General features: G+C 40.4%; 1 protein-coding gene and 1 long non-coding RNA gene across 5 annotated transcripts in view; one reads left to right on the top strand and one right to left on the bottom strand.

Annotated features, from left to right (window-relative positions):
- Window positions 1-23,749, top strand: part of mrrf (mitochondrial ribosome recycling factor) — a 51,318-nt gene that overhangs the window by 9,444 nt on the left and 18,125 nt on the right. For 2 of the 4 annotated variants that reach the window (XM_037751999.1, XM_037751998.1), the window contains exons 2-7: window positions 5,065-5,235; window positions 5,370-5,522; window positions 11,543-11,661; window positions 17,098-17,189; window positions 19,950-20,109; window positions 20,383-21,197. In XM_037751999.1, the coding sequence (XP_037607927.1) occupies window positions 5,073-5,235; window positions 5,370-5,522; window positions 11,543-11,661; window positions 17,098-17,189; window positions 19,950-20,109; window positions 20,383-20,460 (765 nt within the window). In that variant the 5' untranslated portion in view covers window positions 5,065-5,072 and the 3' untranslated portion in view covers window positions 20,461-21,197. Of the gene's footprint in view, window positions 1-2,318; window positions 2,429-5,064; window positions 5,236-5,369; window positions 5,523-11,542; window positions 11,662-17,097; window positions 17,190-19,949; window positions 20,110-20,382; window positions 21,198-23,749 lie in introns of those variants that run through there. The other 2 variants (XM_037751997.1, XM_037751996.1) reach the window with 2 other exon arrangements.
- LOC119477846 lies at window positions 1,012-21,833 on the bottom strand. The gene is made up of 3 exons (XR_005204329.1): window positions 21,823-21,833; window positions 7,926-7,931; window positions 1,012-1,397 (listed from the first exon to the last, which is right to left on the bottom strand). It is a non-coding gene; the product is annotated as an uncharacterized LOC119477846 (long non-coding RNA).

The raw sequence follows: 23,749 nt of genomic DNA, 5'->3' as shown, positions 1-23,749 counted from the left end.
GGTGTCAACACAATCAGTAATTATAACCAAAAGATTAAAAATTCAAGAGTTTTATTTGCCATTTGCACCTCATATAAATACATTGGGATTCTGAGCAGTTTACACTGAGTCAGCTTTAAGAAAAGAAAAAATGTAAAAAAGGCAAAAGGTAATTGCAGTACAAAATAAGTAGCACATTCAACTCAACACAATAAATAAATTATTAAAATATAAAACGCCCTTAGTGTAGTCAATAAATAAACTAAATTACCCTCTGCATAGGAACAATACCCCAGAATACAAATATACAGTATATATATGCTCCATGATCATGTTAAAAAAACTTATATTATATATAGAAAAATATTTTAAAAAATAAATAATAAATATATTTCAGACAATTACAAATTAATTAAAAAGACCTTCTAATATCGACATACTAACTTCTGATATCGACATACTAACCTTATATCTAAATATCTGTTCAGCTTGGTGATGTTACATCTGAATTTTCCCTGCTAATATTCCTCTGTGGTCTGCATGATGATAAAAAAAAGTCAAATTGAACTGATATTTTCAGTTTTCAGACACATTAGGGATGCCAAATAATATGATAATCAACTAAAAAGTGATTTATCAAGCAAAGTGTCAAACATATGCTGGTTTATATATTTACTTAATCTTTATTTTAATCAGGCAGTCTCATTGAGATTAATATCTCTTTGCCAAGAGAGACCTGAGAACAAGAAATATTCACAAGAACACAATCGGCAAAACAGAAACAACACAATAAACAGGAATTTAAAACAAGAATCGTAAAAAAAACTCAGACATGAATCAGAATATGCTGTTTTAATCTTTTTGAAATATGATGAATTTTGGCTTTTTGTATTATGTAATTATAATATTTGTATATCGTAATATGAATATATTTGGGTTAGGGATGCACCGATACTGATACCAAATGTAAAATCTGTCCTTCTCTATGGCTGTGAAACCTGGAAAACCACAAACACAATCACCAACAAACCGCAAGTGTTCATCAACAACTGCCTCCGATACATACTGAGGATATGGTGGCCCAGAAAAATTACAAATACAGACCTGTGGAAACAAACAAACCAGGAGCGAATCAACAAAGAAATCAAAAGGAGAAAGTGGAGATGGATCGGGCATACACTCAGAAAACAAGAAACAAACATAACAAGACAATCTCTGGACTACAACCCACAAGGAAAGAGGAAGCCAGGGAGACCAAAAAACAACTGGAGACGGTCTATGCTTGACGAGTTAAACAAGATCGGGACCTCCTGGCAAGAAGCAAAGACCACTGCACAGAAGAGAGTGAGGTGGAGATCCATGGTGGACGCCCTATGCTCCCAAGGGGGCCAAGAGGACTAAGAAGAAGAAAGAAGATACTGATACCGGATCAGATATCGGGCCGATATTGACTCAAATAGCTGGATCGGGTATTGGTGAGAATGGGGCCAATCTATTAAATTCAGTTCTATGCTTATATACTCCATACATTATATACTGGAATTTTAATTCCTGATGTAATTTTTGCCCAGTTAGTTGCTGCATTATAAAGGTTTACACTTAAACTGTAATTCCTGTTAATTTTGATTTTTTTTTTTATCAAATTGTATGTGCAAAATGTATTATTTTAATAATAAATAACAATTAACTAAATGCAAATCTATGTATTTATTAGTTACATTTTGTTTTACAAAGTTAGGAAAGTATATTTAAGTCAAGCCTGATGTTGCCTTCCACATAAAAGAATGATCCCAGTCACTTCCACACAGTGAGGCATACAGCTTATTAATTGAAGACTGGTATCGGATCGGTACTCTGTATTGGCCGATACTCAAAGCCCAGGTATCACAATCGGTATCGGGACTGAAAAAGTCGGATCGGTGCATCCCTAATTTGGGTTTTGAACTGGACAAAAACAGCAATTTGAACATGTGACCTTGGGGTGAGAAAGTTTAGACAATAATCTTTCAGCATTTTCTGGCACTTCATAGACTAGACAGTTAATCAATTTAACATAAAAATAATTGAGAGGTTAATTCATCATTAAAATAATTGTTAGTTGCAGCCCTAGTCTGAACAGCTTGTTTGAGGAGGCAGAGCATTATCAGATACTCTGCTGTATTATTTTCTGCTCAAACTGTAAAGTGTGCAGAGGAGAGCTCATGCGGGCTCACCAGCTGGCTTCTGCTACTGGAAGAAAGAGAGGTGTGTCTGCAGCTGCTGCTGTGTGTGTGTGAAATCTACAGGATACGAGGCTACAGTATCCCACTGAACACCTGTGCTTCACCTTTTCTGCTTGACTTCCACTCTAAAGCGATCCGTCAACGTCCCACATCCGAGTCTATCTGCTCTGCCAGAGTGCGCTGTATCATATCAGCCTGTCAGGAAACCTGCCAGCCACGGATGCCTGGTATGGGTTTTGTATTGTAGGCTAGCTGGTGGTCCACAGTCTAGTCTAAATATTGCCATTGGAATATGTTATGTTGGTTAATATCTAAAGTAAATGCTGGATTAACAGCAGGGGCTTGTTGTGTGGCCGTAACCATTGAGATCAGTATCATATCTGGGATTTTTGGGGTTTAAGTGACCGAAGGAGGAGTTTACAATCTGCAATTACACAAAAAGACACTTCATGGATAATTTAAGGCTGATTCTGACATGTTTTTAAAACAAAAACTCCAAAATGTGTCTGTTTCTGGCCAGATAAGTACATACATTTACATTTTGATAAAATAAAGTGATTTAGTATTATATTGCTGGCAGTGTGGAGAAATATTTGAAATAGCATTTAGAACAAAATTTAGAGAGATACAACTTTAATCTAACAGTTAAAAGAATAAATAAATATTTAAAATAATCAGATAATTTCAAACATTTTTTTCAGAGCAGTGGGTTTCTCTAGGGGATGTTTGGGCTAGGGCTAACGATTATTTTTTATTATTGATTAATTTACCGATTATTTTCTCCATTAGTTGTTTGGTCTATAAAACGCAGAAAATAGTAAAAAATGTCCGTCCCAATTTCTCAAAGTCAAAGATTTCTTTAAATATCTTGTTTTGTCAGTCCAAAACCCCAAAATATTTGCTTTAATATGATATAAAACAGAGAAAAGTAGGGAAAATTCATATTTGAGAGGCTGCAAACAGCATTAATGTCATTTTTGCATAAAAATTATTAATGATTGATCGATTATCAAAATAGTTGGCGATTGTTTTTCTGTAGATTGACTAATTGTTGCAGCTTTAGTTTGGACTCATGACTGGTGATGAGAGGTCTTTACTTGTTTTTTTATTCAAATAATATTTATGTTCAGTGAAAAAAAAATCATTTTTAATACATTTGAGTGCATTTGATCTTCAGTTTTTCAGTCATTAGTCGGGTGGTTTTTGTTTTACTTTTTTACATTTTGCTCGCGACTGAATATAATTCCTGCTTTTTATTTTTATATTTTACAGAGAAAAAATGTCAGTCATATGATGCATTTGGGAAAGTTCTTCTCACTTGCAACCAGACTTGTCTTTAATGCATCAGTGTGTTTCTTCTCACAGCTCCCAGTTATAAACACACACTACACAATAGAGGATGTCAGTCAGGCTGCAGTGCACTGTGAGCTCTTCACAGCCACTGACTGTGAAAGATGGGCTTTAGTGTGTGTTTGTGTCTGTGGGCTTAGATATCTCACAGTTTGTCTGCGCCTGTGTGTGTACTCCGAGGTTCAGTGACACAGTTCGCAGTCGAGAGCCAGTTTGCGAGGTGGGAGGTGGTTTTGTGGTTGGTCTCATATTGTTGTGTGATTTTTTTGAATGGGAGGTTCCCCCTCAGGAATGCCCAAACAACTGTGCGTGGGCAGAGTGTAGACTCTGTGTTGGCCATAGATTTGTGTGTGTAAGAGGAAGAGCATGTTTGTGACTTATTGCATGAAATATAGCCTGTAGAGATGAGTGCAGAAAGTACATTTTCTTTGACTTGTCATAGCAGGAAAAGCACAGGTGAAACAAATTTCCTCAACGGTGGCTCAATTCCATTAAGAGTTCCAGTAAGTCAGTGAAGTGAAGTGGAATGCACTCGCTATATTACTGTTATTATTGACACCTGTGCTTTTCCTGCTATGACATGCCAACAGATCTATTGGTAGATTAATCGATAATGAAAATGATTAGTTCGACCCCTAGATCCAAGATGAATGAATTTATCAAATAGACGGATATGAGGGCCGTGGGTAAAGAGTGGGGTTACGTTATAATTAGGATCATAGGAAATTAGGATTAGGATAGGATAGGATTTGTAATAAACTGCGATAAAATATTATTCAAAAGTTTTGGCAAGGGCATGGCACACCAATGTGATTATCTTCAGGGTTCACCTGGGTATACATTATATTTCTGTATTATTCACACCATTTATTTTTGTATTTCATTGTATGTAGTTATGTGAATGTAAATGTATTTACATTTATAATGGATGTGATTACCTAAGTGAATAGATTTAGATGTGTTATGCCATGTCAACACAATATTTGTGTCCTCCATTAAGAATAAGGAAAAACAAATTTGATCAGAAAAAAAGATGATTAGTTGTAAGTCAATCTCTTGAGTTACTGTATGTATTTTGAATATACTTGTAATTTATGTGGTCAAAAATCAAAGATGGAACCTTTTTTTTTATTGAAAAAATGTAACTCTTTATACTGTAGATTGCAAAGAGATATGGCTGATATTGCAAAGAAAATATAGCATTCACAGGTTTGGCTCTGTTTTTATTATTATTTTTTTGTCTCAAATTCTCAGCAGATAGTTGTGAAGAGAAAAAGAGGCTATGGTACTGTAATGTCAGTACAAGATGTAGGCCTACCTCCTACTGGCTGATATGAGCTATTACTTCATTTTGATAAATATTACCAGCAGTGCCTTCAGCTGATCTGTGAACAATTTGTGATCCTGTCAAATTTAATCAAATGATGATATTCCAAACTTATTGTGTTTGTATACTTCCTCTACTATGTTTTTTATTTACTCTCTTACTTCCCCCCCATTCTTTCTGTTCCAGTTGTGGCTATGAATCACCTACTGCGACCTCTGCTGTGTCAGTCCCTGGTGCGACAGCTCAGGTCTCCCCTTGTGGCCACCTCCACCAGGGTCAGTGCACCCCTGCTGTACCCCAACACCCCCTGCTACGCCGCTGCATGCACCAGGCTCTATGCCACCAAGAAGGCAAAAGGTCAGTGAAGAGATTTCACATGTGCACAACCTCCGTAGTTCTGCTGGCATGAACGTGCGTTACGTGATTAGATGTTATCCATCTTAGATAGATAATACAGTGCTTTGCTTCTTTCCCTCTCTTCATCTTCCAAGCCAAGGCAAAGGGCCAGTCGGCTAAGGTGAATATTAATTCCTCTCTGGTGGAAGACATCATCAGTCTGGATGAAGTGAAGGGGGACATGACAGCTGTTCTCAATGCACTCAAAGAGGACTTCACACGCAACCTCAGCATCCGAACCTCGCCAGGTATTCAGCTTATCTCTGTTTCTTTCTCGGACTCCCTCTCACGTTGTCTGTCTGCCTGTGTCTCCTTCGTACACTACTCTCTGGTTCAAAACTTTACAGAAGACAAAACGAATCAATAAGAGCTAACAGACATCCAATAGTGCCAAGTATCCATTTGTTGTGAGTGGGAACAAGTGGCAGTATAATAAGAGAAATGACAGTGATGTAACAAAGGCAAGGGTTTAATTTAGTTGCTCGGCTTGCTATTTTCTTTTATTGTTAACAGAGTTAAAGAAGAAAACATGCTTGAACAATAGTACAAAAGCAGTAAAATGAATATCATACCACTTAAGGATAGGCCAAATTAGTGTTTGTATATATTTTCCAACATCAGGTTCAGGACATCCATGAAATCACTGACATCCATGAGATACCTCTGAACACCTTTTAACTTTTGTTTCCATAATGTTACAAAGTAACATACGGAGTGCTGAGGTCACGTATAGGGCTACCTTGTTGTTTTGATTTCTACTGTGAATTGATATACATACTTGACTGTTGCAGTGCGGTTTTATTTTTCACCTGCATCATGTACTGTACACACCTCCGTACGTACTGTACGCCGTTCCTTCTTAAAGGGTAACTTCTTATTTTTCGACCTGGACACTATTGTCCAATGTTTTGGTGTCTAACTCTCTAAGAGCGAAAACAATTTCTGTAATTGGTCCAGTCTTGAGGGGGAGCGCTGTAGACGGCAGCTGCTCACAGGCTGCAGTATGGTGCTAATATTGGGGCAAGCTGGCTCCGTCATTTACGTCCATTAAAAGTGCTTGTTTTTACCATGACAGGCTCTGACTGTTATTGTAAGTGTCTGACAACATCATGGAAAGAGTCTCGCTCAAGGAGAAGTCTCGTTCTGAAATCTGGCAAGGTGAAGTGTTGCCGGAAGACAACGGTGGAATAGTGGCATACATCTATGGTGGAAACGCGAGGGCCAGCCAGGCAGAGTTTGTTGTGTTGGAGTACAGAAAGCATAGCTTAGTGTTATCTAAATTATTTTCTAAGTCATCACTGAATATTTAGATGATATCGACAATGTGAATGAGGTCTATGAATTCAGTGGTTTTCTGTATTTATTTGAGTCCGAGTATACGGATATTCAGATTTCACAACGAGTCTCTTCCTTGAGAGGGACATGGGACACAATAACAAACAGACCGGATCAGGCGAAAGGTCAAAAAACGTTTTATTATACCCCCGTGACAACGTAGTCGAGGGTATATGGAACTCCGCTTGTCCGTCCTTCCGTCCGTTCGCGTGTCACACTTTCGTTTCCGCAGCTCAACTCCAAAACTATTTAACTTAGGAACTCCAAATTTGGTATGATGGTTGACAGTGTGGTCTAGTTGTGCCTTTTGGGGGTTTGAAGTCCAGGGTGCCCAACATTTTTGAAATCTTGGCCAGAAACGGTGATTTCTTTTTTTACTTCAATTTCGTTTCCGTAGTAGAACTTGTTCCATTAGTTCCAAAAGGGCCCTACTTTAGTAGGAGTCAAGCAGTGAGCAGGGGTATGTGAGCCATGCTCACTTTTGCCTTGTTTCTCTGTAGGGTCCTTTCTATAATGTTGTCAGACACTTATAATAACAATCTGAGCCTCTCAGTGGCAAAAACAAGCACTTTTAGTGAACATAATGTAACATTGACGCTGCCAACTTGCCCTCGCAGCTTGTTCCGTGGCTGCCGGTTACAGCGTGCTCCCTCAATACTGGACAAGTTTCAGAAATTGTTGTCCCCTTTAGTCAGTCATACACAAAAACATGGGAAAATAGGGTCCAGATTGAAAAATACCAAAGTTACCCTTTAACAGCACACCAAAGGCACGTCTTTACTTTGGGATAAAAGTCAGTAAGTCTTCCTCTTTGTTTGCATCTACCTGACAAAGCCCCTGATGGCTGAGAGTGAGCTCCAGTGTGACCTTACCTTGACCCCAGTTTGACCTCTACTTCCCCAACTACATCCAGGTCATGACCCTTTTGCCTCTGGGTTCTAACAAATGGGAGCTGGGCTCGGGGGAGTCAGAGGTGGGGTGTATAATGGAAGCTCCCGAGGGAGGAGGCAGACTTCAAACTTAAAGTGTCTGAGCTTTTACTCCTTTTCCTCCTCAGATGAAAGTGCACCTTCTCTGACATTTGATGCATGTGCAGTCTTTTACACTTTTACACAACATGGATATTTTGTGGTCAACACCTCAATGTCTTGTCTTGTTGATTTCTTCCAACTGTTTCATTGTTCTTTATTCATTTGTCTGTCCATTCTCCATCGTGTTCCCATCAGCTTTTTTTCTTTCTGCACTCATTCAGCAATTTCTTGTTCTGAGTCATTTTCTGTCCTTTGCCCCTCCCTTTGTATCCCTCCATTACTTACTCTTCTCTTTTGTTTTACCAACAGCTTTCCCAGCTTTACTTTTTGGCCTCCGCTCATATGATATTTTCAATTTGTGTCTCATATTTAAATTTCACTTTGACCTACAGGGAGACATTTGTTCACAGGGCAAGGGTTCCCTCCTTCACTCCCTGCGTCTCCTTCTGTTTCTCTCTGTCATTTCTGTCTCCTTCCCTTCATCCCGTCATCCTCGCTCCACCTCTCCATCCACTCGCTGCTGTCCTCCACTCCCTCTGTCCTCCTCTCTTCTGTCCAGCTGCACAGTAATCCAGGGAGGCAGCAGGACTTAGAGCTGACAGCAGAGATGAGATGGTGGAATGGAATGACGTCAGCTGTCCGAATGTGTGCATGTGTGTATTATGTGTCTCGTTCGTGTGTGTGTTTGTTCCATGAACCTCTCATCTGGCTCTCATTAAGCTTATGAGTACATGTGTGTGTATGTGGATATGACTGCTGTTGTGTGGTGCCATGAATGCATACTGTATGTGTGCATGCATTTATTTGTATGTGGCAAATAGCAGAAAGTCACAGATAGCTGCATGGAGAGGGGATCAATGCAGTGACCATCATGTTGTGGTCAGTCACAGATGGGTAAAGATGGCCCAAAAACAGGCTCTGTTTCCATGGAAACTTTGTTAAGACGGGGTTGACTGAGACATTGAACAACAACAACAACAGTACTGTAAAGAAAAAAATGCCTAGAAATACCTAGAAACCTTTAGCTACTAATAGGTCTTCCAACCAAGGAAATGAAATTGGAGCTTAAAGGAATAGTTTGACATTTTGAGAAATACACCTTGCAGAGAATCAGTTGACTTCTGTTGACTATAAAGCTACAGCTGGTTAGTTTAGCCTAGCATAAAGCCTGGACGCAGGCGGAAAAGGATCCGCCTACCAGCACCTCTAAAGATTACCAATTAACACGTTATGTCTCATACTCATTTGTTTAATTTGTACAATAGTCGAAATGTAAAAACGACAAGTTGCTGGAACAATTTCTTTGCCAAGCCAGTGACTCCTTGAGTCCGTACTGGTTGTCTGGCAACCTCAAGGCAACGACAAGACACCATGGAGTCACCGCTCCTGGCCAGGAAATCGTCCAGGGAAGAAATCCCCCGTAGAACTGCAAACTGCTGTTCTTTACATTTAGAGTTCAACACAGCATATTAAAGCTGCTATAATCAATATGTTTATGAATGGATTAAATGACTACCAGAGATCGAACCACCAACCTTTCCGATTGGTGGACAACCTGCTCTACCCACTGAGCCACAGCTGCCCTGCACCAAATACTCAGAATAAAATAGTTTATAGTGTAGAACATTCATCTCAGTCTGATGAATGTGAATGAAAAATCACCAACATCGATTAACTGTGTACATCCCTAGTATATGAAGTTTACAAATAATATGGCTTGTTTAATTATAGAAACATATAATTTTTAAATGAAAAGCAACAAAAAGTTTAGTGTACATATATAACTATAAGCAATATTTGATAAATAACTATTTGGCAAATGCTCTCTCAGCCCTCCTCCTCTGACCTTCCTCTTCTCTCTCTCAACCCTCGTACCCCTCCTCACCCTCCACCTTTGTAGTTAAAGAAATGTCTGTCTGCCTTCCTAAAGTATTAGCAGATGTGTAGGTGCTCATTGTCAAGGCACAGGTAACAAAGACGGACAGGCAGAAGGTCACAGATATGGACATGAACGGTCTGCATATACACAGAGAGGCGCTGTGAGACGGACAGAAAGGTTTAGAGCTGCTCACAAACGGATGTTTGAATTCAAAGACGGAATAATTTTTGCAGTCAGGTAGACGTTATGTCAGTGATCCAGTCTTTAAAGGTATCCATTACATCACATCATACCAGCCTCTTATTTTTAAATTCTTCTTCTGGTACATCTATGGGTTTTTTTTGTGTGCTTGAAATCACATGATAAATTATTTTTTTAAATTACTCCATTGGCTCACCTCCCCTTCACCCTCCCTTTTCCACACTCACCACCAGCACAGCCCCCAATGGGTAAGCAGGGAGCGAGTGATGTAAGGCAGAGGTGGAGAAGGAGGAAACAACTGCGTCTGAGGTTAGCCAGATGGAGGAGAGGGAGAGGGGCGGATGGATGGAGCGAGGGAGAGAAGGAGAAGAGGAGAGGACAGAAGTCAACTCTTGTTGGCGAACTTACCTTTGTTTCTCTCAGTGTTGACAGTGAGGAGAGACAGTAGATCATGGAAACTCTTAACACTATAGTGGTCTCAACATTTTTCATGCAGTTTGTGGCTTCTGCTGCCCATTCATCTCGATCATTCACTCAACATGGAAACCGTGTCATCAAACCAGACTAGCTACCATATTACCACAGCCTGATGCCTCATATTGATCCATGAGAATAAAACAAATCTGTTAACAACACATTAGTTAATGTTCATGTGTTTTACATAAACACATGACATAAACAAGCATTTTGTGAGAAAGATATGTCTGAGAGTACAGATATTTTACAGATGAAAAATAAACTTTATTATCAAAAACGACACTAACAGAAAATCTGAGGTAACAGTAAATTTTTAGCAGTCAACATTGTGGAAATTTAAATTATTTTAAAGGAACAGTGTGTAACATTTCAGGGGATCTGTTAGCAGAAATGGAATATAATATTCATGTTTTCATTAGTGTATAACCGTTGTGTTTTCGTTAGCTTAGAATGAGCCCTTCATATTTACATAGGGAGCGGGTCCTCTTCACGGAGTCCGCCATGTTGCTCCGCCATGTTTCTACAGTAGCCTAGAACGGACAAACCAAACACTGGCTCCAGTGAGAGCCTTTCACGTTTTTACGTTACCTGAAAGCCACCGTATTCTCTGACACGCTTGTGAAACTGCGTTAACGTGAGCCGCGGAGTGCAAAACCGTGATACGGCCAGCCGCCGTCTGACTTTGTATATCGCCAAGAAGTGAAAGTCAATTGTTCGCTACATTGCAACATTAGTACCTAGCAGCGAAGTTATATTTAATGTCTCATCCGAAATGGCCTGTGTTGAACAATAAAAATATTATAAATAGAATAAGCGTTTTCAGTCCAAAATGGCAGCAGCGGTTGTTGTTAAAAAAAAAAAGTGTTTCGTCTCTTTGTTTTTATATTCTTTGCTTCCATTGCTCCTAAGTGTTATTATGGTATGGATGGCCTCTGAGCGCGGCAAACGTGTGACCATGATTTCGCACTCGGTGGCTCACGTTACCGCAGTCTTGGAAAGGGAGGAGTGAGCGGAGGGGTACTCAGTTGGTTGCAATCTGCAACCACACCACTAGTTGCTGCAAAATCCTACACACTGTACCATTAGTACCATTAAATAATACAGTATTCAACTTAAATTTTTGAAAAAATAAAGTCAAATATACATAAAATGCAGCCTATAAAATATGTAACTCTGCTAATGCTGATATTTTTGGTATTGTCAGATAAAATTGGCCTTGATATGCGCAGATGCACAAAATCGGGTTGACTGCATTGCACATTGCAACAGTAAAATGATGCCGTGAATTGTCTAAATAATGATGAATACAATAAATAAACAATAGCATCTATCTGTATTCATTCAGGAGCTCTGGATCACATTGTGGTGACGACTCAAGATGGGAAGTTCCCTCTCAACCAGCTGGGCCAGGTCTCCATGAAATCCCCTCAGCTCATTATGGTCAACATGAGCAGCTTCCCAGAGGTAAGACGATCACGCACGCACGCACGCACGCACGCACGCACGCACGCACGCACGCACGCACGCACGCACGCACACACACACACAGATACAGATTCTTCCCTACAGGTATCTGTGTGTGTCACGTAGATAAGCACACAGTAACTAAAAGCTTTATAAAAATAATCTGAAGCACAGATAGATAGACGGTCCTCCTCACAGGAGGAAAAGTGAGCCGGACCAGAACTCTAAGCCCACATCTCTGTATAAATGAAACCTGACTCTCTCTCTCTCTAACTCCAACGGTGTCTCAGATGCTAATTGATGGATCACTCTAGGAGCCTTTTGTTCTGGGGTGAAAGATAGCAACATGAACCCAAACTCTGTGTGTGTGTGCACTGAGATGTGGTTACGTCTGCGTATGAGTTGTCACAGAATAGGAAATTACCTCATTTTAACCCCAGGTTAGGAAGGAATGGATTATTTTTCTTTTTTTTTACTCCTTTTGCTTTCCCTCTTTTCCTTCTTAGATGATACAATGCTGCGCTAATTAGAGCTCCAGAAAGAAATTTTGTCCACAGGGGCAACTCGCAATTTTAAGTGGCCAGACTTTCTGGTGGTCTGGAAAATCTAAATGTGCTTTTTTTTAGCATTTAATACGATATTATGCAACCACATATTCACAGATAGTCATGACTGAAGATTTAGCTCTTAGATTGATTGAGCCGATATACAGCTACTTGGTGCTTTGTTTTCATAAGGTTTTTCATATCTGCTCCTCTTCTCATGAGATGCAACTGTTAGTAAATTCAAATTTGTTTTATGTGCACAGCTACACATCTGTATCATGTAGTGAAACACCTGTTAGAATGCTTATATGACTAAAAAATACTTTAAAAAAAAAAAACAAGACCAGTATGCAAAATGAATGATATAAAATGCAGAGTTGAGGTGATAAACTCCACCCAATAAGCAGACATTTAATATGTTTATATGCATAGTATACAAACATCCAAAATGAGGAATGATACACAGGAAGGCAAGAAAACATATGTACCACCTGAGAAATGAAGTTCAGATGAATAGGAATAAGGAATGATACCACCTTACAAGTGATACTTGCATGTACAACATGTCACTCAGAGACCTGGTAATAGTAATGATTACAGTAATAAAACAAATGCATACAGTAAAGTGCAATAAAACAAGATTTAAAGGACTTGGTAGAGAACAGTCACGTTACTGCGCTGCCACGCTAGCTGCACTACACTACAACTAATGTATCGATATGCTAATATCAGTGTGCTACATGCTCACAGTGACAATGGTAACATGCTGCTGTTATATCTACCACGAGGAACTTTAATTTTATGTTGGTTTGGCGGTCCCTGCGGACAAAAGCGGTAGTGTTTCCGAGCACCAGATTCCAATTAGAAAACCTTTCATTTTACTGCAGCAGGGCGTGACAGCCTGCTCAGTCCTGGTTCTAGTTCTCCCGTGCCTCCCTTCCCTCCAGCGTACCCAGCAATATGGCCTGAGTCTCTAGCAGCATGGTGTCGGTGTTGGCTCCCAGCGTGGACCCGCGGAGCGGCGAACGAAGCACTCTCCACATCCCGCTGGAGCCCCAACTGCATGTCGAAGGCGGCAGCAAAGCCGGATCTGGGTCTGTCTTTGGACGGCTGGTTGCTGCTGGAGGCCCCGCTGTAGTTTCTGGTGAACCTGCGTGTTTTCATCTGATTTTGCGCGGAATCCGACTCGGTGGCACCGATGACAAGCATTAAGAATAACTATAAAGAAATAGCCAATGACTGACATGGCCACCCCTACACCCCAAAAATCCAAACCAGCTATTGTAACATGATTTGGTTTTCCTGTTTTCAAAGGCAGTTTGTTCTTTTGGAGAAACACCTGTCTGTTACAACAAAAGACAGTTCTCGCAACCATTTTCCACCGCCTTCTATTTTCCTACCGGTCACCTTTTGTGAATCTGCGCGCAGTGGCTTCACCTCTTTGTTCTCTTTTGTACCGATATCACAAAACAACACGCAAATCTAAAGTATTTATCAGCATCTTAAATCTCGAAATCCAGTCTTCCACCTGAGTCAGGCTGAATGGTCTTTCAGTGAGTCTATTTCCTTCCCAGAAACTCAGACCACAGACCACACACACACACACCGACAGACATACTCACACACACACTACCCTGTCGTGCCCTACGTTACCCGTGTCCCACACAGAGGTGAGTCTTCAGTACCCAGAGCTAATAGGCTTATAATGATGCCTATCCATTACCAGGCACTCCAGAGGCCCTACCATTGTTTTTCCATTCATTCATTAAGAGCAGCCTGGGAAGGCACAGTGGAACTAACAACAACTACCAGCATGCTTAGATCAGGAGGCAATTTGGTGTGTGTGTTTTAGGATGAGTGTGTACGCGCATGTTTAAGCATCCCACCACTTTGTTCGGAAAGTGTTTTCTTCAGGACTCCCTGTTTAAACACGCACACACGCGCACTACTCGCACGCATTCCTCTCCGCTCGCCTGTTCGCTTTGAACCGGGGCCGTCAAAGCGTTTGATGTGAAACTTCAGCGTAATTTCTCTTTCCTCTCCAACATATTAACCAGAACCGGCCCAGAGAAATTCCCCTCGGTTTTCCGTAACCACCGGAGTGGTCATCGGGGAGAGGGGAAGCGGTGATGAATTTGATGCTGAGAACAATCAAATATAGGTATGGGCCGAATCTATCACCCCACACTCAAAGAGAGCAACCAGAGGCCTGCGCTCCGGATGATTCTGACAAAGGAAAAGCAAAGAAAAACCACATGAATTAATTTAATGCACACAAATAAATTCCTTTAATCTCGCTGCCATGTCTTTCCCCCAGCGGATAAGGCCAGAAGGAGCTGTCGAGAAAGGAGAGTAGGGGAGGAAATTATATGCTCTTTTCCTCGTATTGCACATTTGCACACTTTGTTCAGCTCAGCTAAGGGAATTGTCATGCGGTTGCAGAATTGGTTTGAGGAGTGTGACCCTGTTTTAAGTAATTCAATGGATTTGGCTTCCTCCCCGTTGTCTGTGTGCACTGTTTAACTGTGGCTCTCTGGTTCTAATGTAGTATTTGCTGTGTTGTATGTGGTGGATCAAGTTTTTATGTTTCGCATATGTGAATGCTTGTTTTAATGTTTACCATTGAGTCACATGCAAGCTTCTTTTTCTCCCTGCCAAACATATACAAATACACTTTTAAATAAAATTCCAAAGAAAGCCACTATAATAAATTAACTGATATTATCAAAGTATTGTGTGACTGCAGTAGACCAACACTTCTCAGAAAACCTCTTAACAGCGTCTTTGTCTGATCCTGTGCAGTGTTGCGATATCATTTACAGCACAGCTGCCTCTCCAGCCTGCGTCCACATCAACGCTGGATCACTTGTTCCCTCACAAAACACATGATGCTCTTCTTTTCATCTCCCTCTTGATTATCTTCATCCTTTTAAAAAGAAGACAGATGGTATTTTTTTTTCAAAAAAGCCATTTTAGACAACAGCTGAGAAGGGAATTTTCTGCAGATGTTTTCATTTCTAGTAATAGTTTTGTCCCAAATCCACGACCATCCTCTCTATTTATTTCTGTTGATGTAGTTGCTCAGTACAGATCAGAAACACACATTTTCACTTTTGCTCTTAAAGGAACAGTGTGTAACATTTCAGGGGATGTATTAGCAGAAATAACTATGTTTTCATTAGTATATAATCTCCTTAAAATAACAATTGTTGTGTTTTCGTTAGCTTAGAATGAGCCCTTCATATCTACATAGGGAGCAGGTCCTCTTCACAGAGTCCGCCATGTTATTCAAACCAAACACTGGCACTAGAGAGAGCCTTTTTACGTTTTTACATTACCTGAAGGCCACCGTAGTTCTCCGACATGCTTGTGAAACTGCGGTAAAGTGAGTCGCAGAGTGTAAAACTGTGGTATCGCCAGCCGCCGTCTGACTTCCATTGCTCCTAAAGTAGTGTTATTATGTAAGGATGACCTCTGAGCGAGGCGAACAGAGTTACTAGAGTTATTGCACTCTGCGCCTCACCGTAACAACAGTCTTGGAAAATGAGTGGAGGGGTACTCAGTTGGTTGCAATCTGCAACCACACCACTAGATGCCACCTGATCCTACACACTGTACCTTTTAATGTGGACAAATGTGTCTCTAATTTCTCAAGAAAATGTCTGTTAAACGGATCATCCGTTTGTCTCGTTTGCATTTACACCAATATTTTTAATCAGTTACACCTCATACGGTGTCATCATGCATGATGATGCCAGATTTTAAGGGAATCTCAGATGTCCATTTTCACAGACATGAGGCTGGTCTTCGCAAAACTACCCTTGCTTTTACAGACAGTGACTTTTGGCAATAGTGAAACTAGTGTGCACATGAGGCTTTTTGACTCAGCATAGAAGGTAATACATAACATATAATCTCCTAATAATAGTCCTAATAATGCTACTTCTGGCATAGTGGAATGGATTGTTCAACCAACTGTAGGAATTGGATGTTTTATTACCTAAAAATAACTGTATCATCATAGATGATGATGTGAGGAAACATTCAGTTTTTTCCTCACATCATCAGTTTTGAATTTTATTTCTGCAACATTCAGTGTTAATTGCTCTTCAATGGATGGAAATAAACAGAATGGACAGAAATGGGTTCAGTTGTGAAAAATGAATTTTCAGCCATGTTAAAATGTCACAAACATGGTGTCTGCGCCTGTCTGAAGACCATAAGATATCAATGTCTTTCAACATGTGTTGACTTCTGCCTTCCACCGAGTAGAGTTAAGACCTCCCTTTCAAACTCACATAAGGTAATGCGCTGGTCACATGCAAAATCTGACCATAATACAAGAAAAGTGTTTTCATGCACTCTTTAGTTAAAGTGAATGTTCATGTACTCACCTCAAGATAATTACCATTCCCCATCTGCATATGCAAGTAATTAGCTACTTTTATATTTCAAAATAATTTCAAAATGAATACATACAAACTCAAAAGCACATGTGTTTGTGTGTGTGTGTATCAATATATCATACACAAGCCCAAGCAGACTCTCCTGTGAGGTCACCATGGGTCAACGCCCTGCCCTGCAACCTCTCAGTCCTGTCCCACAGGGCCGAGCGCTGACAGTGGCCCAAGGCACTTCCACACTGCACGGGCTTCCCCTGACACACACACACACACACACACACACACACACACACACAACCCCACCCAAACACACACATACACACACACACACACACTACAAACACACCACAACACCTTAATGATTGCCAGCTGGAGCTGGGCCACTACCTGCAGTTGTAGCGCTGCTTTTTCAGTCACACCAGCGCTCGAAGCAAGAACACATTCATATATCTGTGTGTGTTTCTGTTAATGTGTGTGTGCGCCCCCAGGCTACAGCGGCCGCCACCCGTGCCCTGAGAGAGAGTAGCATGAACCTTAACCCAGAGGTGGACGGGACGATCATCAAGGTGCCCGTTCCCAAGTGAGTCTCTTTCTGAAACACACACACAGAAACACAGCCCCAAGGGCAGAAACACTTTCCTGCTTTTCAATCTTTTCTTTACACCTTTTACTTTTCTTCTGTTATTCCTCTGTTTTCCCGGTTTCTGTACATTGAAGTAAGGCTGAACGATCCAGTATGTCCAAAATCTTCTATCCCGATATAGATCATTTCATATCTCGATAACGATATATATCACCGTATAGAATGTTTTTTGGTAGTTCAAAAAATAAATAGTCTATATGAAATAACCACATGGTAAAGCCTATTTGTTTATAATACTGTATGAATTAAATACTTGATAAATGTGAAGTGCTGAGTATTTTCTAATTTAATTAAGAACTTTATGGCAAAATGTTTATACATTTTTATAATTTAAATTCATAATTTCAAATGAAATTATAGAGAAATTACAAAAAAACTGAATAAATATTTCCAGCTTACACTATTTTTATATGAATGCACACAAAGAGAGAGAGTAATATCAATATATAATATAATATAAGACAATAGTATTAATAGTTGATTTAACTGAGTTTGATCAGATTTTCAGAGAAATTTGAGTTGGTAATTACTTGTTATCAGCTTAGACGACGTAATTGTGTATCACGATATCTCGATATATGATTTCATCATAATACAATTCCATTGAAAGAAGATAAATTATCATATTGAATTATCACTACTATTAGCGCTACAATGAAGTTGTTTTTTTACTGTTATTTGACAAAATAAATAGTTATGCTATTTTATAGACTAAATAAGTAACCAAATAATTGTGAAATAATCAATACAAAATGTAAATGATCATAAACCAGAACCTTACAGTAAGTCTCATCCATAGTTTTGAATGTCTCCCCATTAATAAATCCCTGTAACTAACAGATTTATGGACTTGTTGTCTGTAGATGTATAGAGACCCCCGTGTGTTGATGTGAGGGTCTGGTCGGGTCACTCTCTCTCTCGCTCTCTATTTTGGATGGACCTCTCTCACTCACTCTTTCTCTCTCTTTTTCTCTGCCAAGTCAAACAACCTCACAAAAAGCTATCCATCCTTCACTCACTAAACCACTCTGTGTGTATATATAGTATTTTTTTTTTTTTTTACATATACACACATGTGCATGTAAGAATACATGTATGAATGCCTGCCTGTGTTTATGTGCATGTGTGTGTGTGTGTGTGTGTGTGTGTGTGTGTGTGTGTGTGCGCGCGTGGAGCAGCAGGTGTTAGTCTGGCAGAAGAGGGACACAAGAGTCAGACTGCTCTCCCCCTGCAATCAGTCTCGGCACGCTCCGAGCCTCCATTTGCATTTCCAAAGAGAAGGCGCTCCTTGATTGGCTCTGGAATCAGTAATTAGGCCGTATTGTTTGCGATAAATAGACGCCGCACTTGGATTGTTTGCAAATAGTCCCCGAGGCAAAAACAACGAAAAAAAAGCCAATTAAGGACAAAGAGGGAGAGTGAAATGGGAAGTAGGATTTTCTGAGTGATTAACAAATGCAAAGTGAATACAAAGTTGTCGGGATCTGGTCTGAGACCTCGGCAAGTGATTGTTGTTAGATGGTTGCTCAGAAGTCAGAACTAAAATGATTAGACTTCATGCTTATGAGCACTTAACATTCTCATTTGGACAACTGAGGACATTGTTTTTTCATTATTCACAGTTCTGTGTTTTACCGAGAGTCTGACTAACCCTTTCTTTTTAGGTCTCTATGCAGTTTGAAGGTATGTTTGGATTTTTAGCCTAGTTTATCTTATTATGCCGTAGCAACTCCTCTCAAAACTAGGAAGTATACTTTCTCCCACACTGAGAGCTTAACAACATTTTAATAAACATATCTTAGCAATTATTTCATCACTTGGTACAGTGTATTACCCTGCTTTTAAGAGGAAACTGCTAGTTGAACCACAGACTGTATATAAGAAGTGGACGTAGTCATTGTGACATCACCCATTGGTTTGTGGTCTGCCGTTTTGAAGCCTCGAGTTTGGCATTTTGGTCGTCGCCTTCTTGGTTTTTTGCAACCAGAAGTGACACTAGAGGGTGAAGCTAAGTAGAGCCGAACGCTGAATAAGACATTATTAGGTGACCAAAATGTTACAATTAACTTTCATGAACTGAAAACACACTGTGAAAGGGTTCAAGCTGTAAGACGAAAACACGGACAACTCCCAGGACAACGCCGTGGTAGCGACCTGTCAATCACAAGGTAGCCACGCCCTAAAGCATCCCCTGCTTTATGGTCTATTTGACTCTAAATGGGACCATAATTTATTAAATGAACATCATGCTGTATTGAAGAAGACTTGAAACTAGCAATTGAGACCATAAACTCATGTTTACAATGTTTACTGAGGTAATAAATCAAGTGAGAAGCAGGATCATTTTCTCATAGACTTCTATACAATCTGACTTCTTTTTGCAACCAGAGGAGTCGCCCCCTGCTGGCTATTAGAAAGAATGCAAGTTTAAGGCACTTCCACATTGGCTTCACTTTTCAGACCAGGAAGTTGCCCACTGACTTGAACCCACAGACATCAGCCGACCTAAGCTTAGTTAATATCAGTCGACCTAAGCTTAGTTAATATCATCCTCCATCGTATCTTCAAACTGCATACAGAGACATAAAAGGTGCAGGTGAGTTTGTGTGTGTGGGAACCTTTGCTTGGTGTAATCCATTTACCTGTTTTGTTTTTTTCTCTGTTATCTTCTGTCTTACTTTCCTCCCTTCCCTGCAGAGTAACGCGGGAACACAGAGAGAACCTCACCAAGCTGGCCAAACAGTTCAGCAACAAGGCTAAAGACTCGCTGAGGAAAGTGCGATCTAACGCCGTCACACAGGTCAAAAAGACGAAGGAAGGACACTCGGAGGACACCATACGACTCGTGGAAAAACAGGTAGGAGACAAGGAGAAGAACAAAAAGCTTCTTAATTGATAGATCAGACGGAGAAGGGGAAGTTTAAAGGAAGGTTGAGTCGAGTGGCTAGATGCAAGGGTACAGCTTTTTCTTAAGTGACATAACTAGAGAGGTGAGAAATTCATCATTAGTCCGGTTTTATTCTCTCACATTGCAGCTACATAATGTCATCCTTTACCAGACATACACTAGAGAGAGGTAAAAAGAGAGCCCAAAAGGTGTATTCATATTCATTTTTTCCTGCCGTCACAGATTCAGCAGATGGCGGACAACATGGCAGTGGACATTGACAAACAGCTTGCAGCCAAGACCAAGGAGCTGTTAGGCTGACGGTGATGATTACAAGGTCTTGTTTTTTATTTTTTGGGGTTATAGCTGAACCTACAGATGGACACACAAAACAGAATGTCATCCCTATCATGTTTATAATTGACACTGACTCAGTGAATCCCGTTCTCACAGTCCGAAAGCTTCACACAGACGAACGAGTCTCGGCCCCGTTGTGCATGTTTTGGCAGAAACTGGGCTTTCGGTTCCTGCCCACATCACTGGCAAAGATCCGCTCTTCGCTGCTGGGTGATATCTGCGTTTAACCGTCAGCGCATAAACAGAAATTGGCACGGAAACAACAACGACAGACTGCCAGTCACCTCCCTCCTCCCTTGTTACTCTTCCTGTCTTCAAACAAACACCGAGCGAGGGACGAATGGACTTTTAATGGGATTTGCGGGCCTCCTCCTAATCAAACCCCCTTGCCACAAGGGCTGTCTGTTTATATAAAACAAGCGCACCCGTCTGAGTGTAAACTGGCTGCGGGTTTGTCTTGGTGGCGAGAGCGAGAGAGAGAAAGGGAGAGAGGGTTTTGTTCCAGAGACGCAGGATATGATTAGCGTGTTGCCAAACATTTGTTTCACATTGATTCGAAGTCTGTTTAAAAAATGCACTTGAGTAGAAAAAGCCTTTAATTTCAGCCCATGTCTAGGATTGATAATACGGCTACTCTCTCGACAATAAAGAAAGTAACATTATTGATGGACTCCATTAAAGAAACACTGCTTTGTACCATGTGCGTCATCTTTCTCTCTCTTGTTTTCTTTTTCTCGGTTTGAAGTCGTCGCCCCCCCCCCCTCCTCCATTAGTCAGAGTGATAATGGACTTTTCCTGTGTACAGACCTCCAGGCTCCGGCTGCTGGCACCCCAGTTGTCCATTAGGAAAAGAGGCTTTTAATGTTGTGCACTTGGCCTTCTTTGTCTTTAAATAACTGCCCTTTTAAAGTCAGGAATTGTCGTACAAGTGGATCGATAACAAGAAATGTATGAATGGGAAACCTACCCGGCGACACACACATGGCTCCGCTTTCACGTATCCGCTGTTTACACCAGCTACAGGCTTTCCGTACTATTATGTGGTCGGTGTCTTCATCTCTATCATGGTTTCTTTTTCTTCCTCTGCTACTGGCCCATATGGCAGACAGGTTTAATTTTAAAAGTTTGCCCACACACTTGCCCAGTCATTCGATGATGACATGACAGCGCTACGACGTTGCAAACTACTAATTAAATCCTAATCAAAAATACTCTTTTTAAAATGAGGAATAGTGCTGATGCAGATTCCATGGTGTTTTTTTGGTCATCTTTGGTGTTAGGTGGTAGCAGCGTTAAGTTGCACGCTACAGATTGTGGCTTTATTACATTTACCTTGGCTCTCTGTCTCCCCGAACGGCTTTGCTTTAATGGCCTAAACAGACCAGAGTCGTTGGATAAACAAGAGTTTAGCGGAGAGGAGTGGCTGGGTCGGGACAGAGGAGGGGCGGGGTGGAAATGGCAGGTTTTTTGTGGTGATTCTGGGTCCATATGTCAGCAATTTGAGGGCATTGTGTACCTTGGCCTAAAACAGAGGCTTCATGATCGATGGAGGGGTGAAAATCTCCCAAGTCCCTGGCGCAGAACACAGGCAAGCACGAGGAAATTGCTTTCAGCTGATAGCTTCATTTTGGTTGACATTTATCAAGTGAATTACCCCTGTTCCTTTCAAATGTTTACTACTACTAGCACCGCCTTTTGACGTATGTGTGTGTTCGTGTGTGTGTGTGTGTGTGACTGTGTGACTGTGTTCGAGCGAGAGAGCAATAGAGGTTTGTCTTTGTGGAAGTTCTGGTGTGTCCTTTGGCGATTCCTCACAAAAATATACAAGTCTGAATTAGTTCAGTAAACGTTTGATTTGATAGTCTGGCCTTCTATGCGTTGCCGGTGCATTTAAGGAAAGATAACCAGTTGCACATTTTGTACTCGGAGGTTTAACTCGCAACAAGTTAAAGCTGTATTTTTACATGACAGAAATGCAAATGTGATATTCAACACACTAGTCGCATTTCCATTCACATATTGCACATGCACATTTTGATCGCATTAGAAAAAGCTGTATGGAAACTGCAAAAGGATATGCGGAAAAACTTTTTACGCTCACTTGAAGTAGTTTTTGTCTTTGTCGAAAAAAGAGTTGATGCGCTAAACGGATTATGGAAACAACTGACGAATAAGTTCTGACGTAGCGAAACATTTAACTTGCATGACTGATCTGCTGTTTCCTGCTGTGGCCGTCTTCTCAGATATTCCCATAACGTGCAAATGCATGTCTTAGTCTCCGTGAAACATGGCCAATACAAGCTGGCATGAGAGAACAATTAAAACATGCCCAATTGAAACAAATTCCTGATGACTTCATTGACTCCATTTTTTCATAGTAGATGATTAGACGGCCGAGCTGACTTGTTTTATTTCTGGTTTGCAACCTCTACTTCTTCTTCTACTCTGTTTTATTGGCGGATTACAGCCATGCGTAGCCTATGGCGCCAACTTCTGTCCAAACTACGCTGTAGCAGAGTTTATTCGCTCCAAACTAGTTAATGGAAACGCGCCTAATTTGCATTTTTGCGACATTTTAGCTTAAAATTTGCTTGACAATTGAATATAAACATGGATTTTGCTAATTAGCCGTAAAGGTGACATTTATGGGATAGTGGTGAATTCTAAAAAGTAATGTAACAGCAGCACAAGCAGAGAAGACTCATAATAATGTCAGTTATACAGCAATATCTAACTAAAGTTTGTTAAAATTAGCCAGTATGGGTCATACTAGACCAAGTATGCGCTAAATTGGGCAAGAGTCTATTTTAGTTCTTCTGAATTCATTTGTAAGAAGAAGAATTCATTATTTCTTCTTTCAAAAAGCTGCATAGTCTCACTTTAAATCATCAAAATGGGATTTTTTTTTTTTTTTTTTTTTAAGTATGCAGACTAGAGCACTTTACTCTTTTCAGAAAGCGCAAATATCAGATACAGAAGAGTACAATTTAAACTCATATTGGAGAAAAGAATCAAAAATCCCTCGAGTGTTGCTCTCTTATCTCAGTCACTCCATCCTCTCCTACTTCATTCTTCCTCTCTACTTCTCAACATCTCTACTTTTCATGCAGATTTCTGTACTGCATTATTCATATCTTCTGAGAGAAGCTCGATAACATGGTCTAATACTAGTTTCCCCAAAAAGACCTACATTATATTGTATAGCCACTGTGCGTATGAAAGAAGAGAGAGAATATGTGTGTGTACATATGAT

Source organism: Sebastes umbrosus, chromosome 19 (assembly GCF_015220745.1).
Source record: "Sebastes umbrosus isolate fSebUmb1 chromosome 19, fSebUmb1.pri, whole genome shotgun sequence".
NCBI lineage: Eukaryota > Metazoa > Chordata > Actinopteri > Perciformes > Sebastidae > Sebastes > Sebastes umbrosus.
This window is presented reverse-complemented; position numbering and strand designations above follow the sequence as displayed.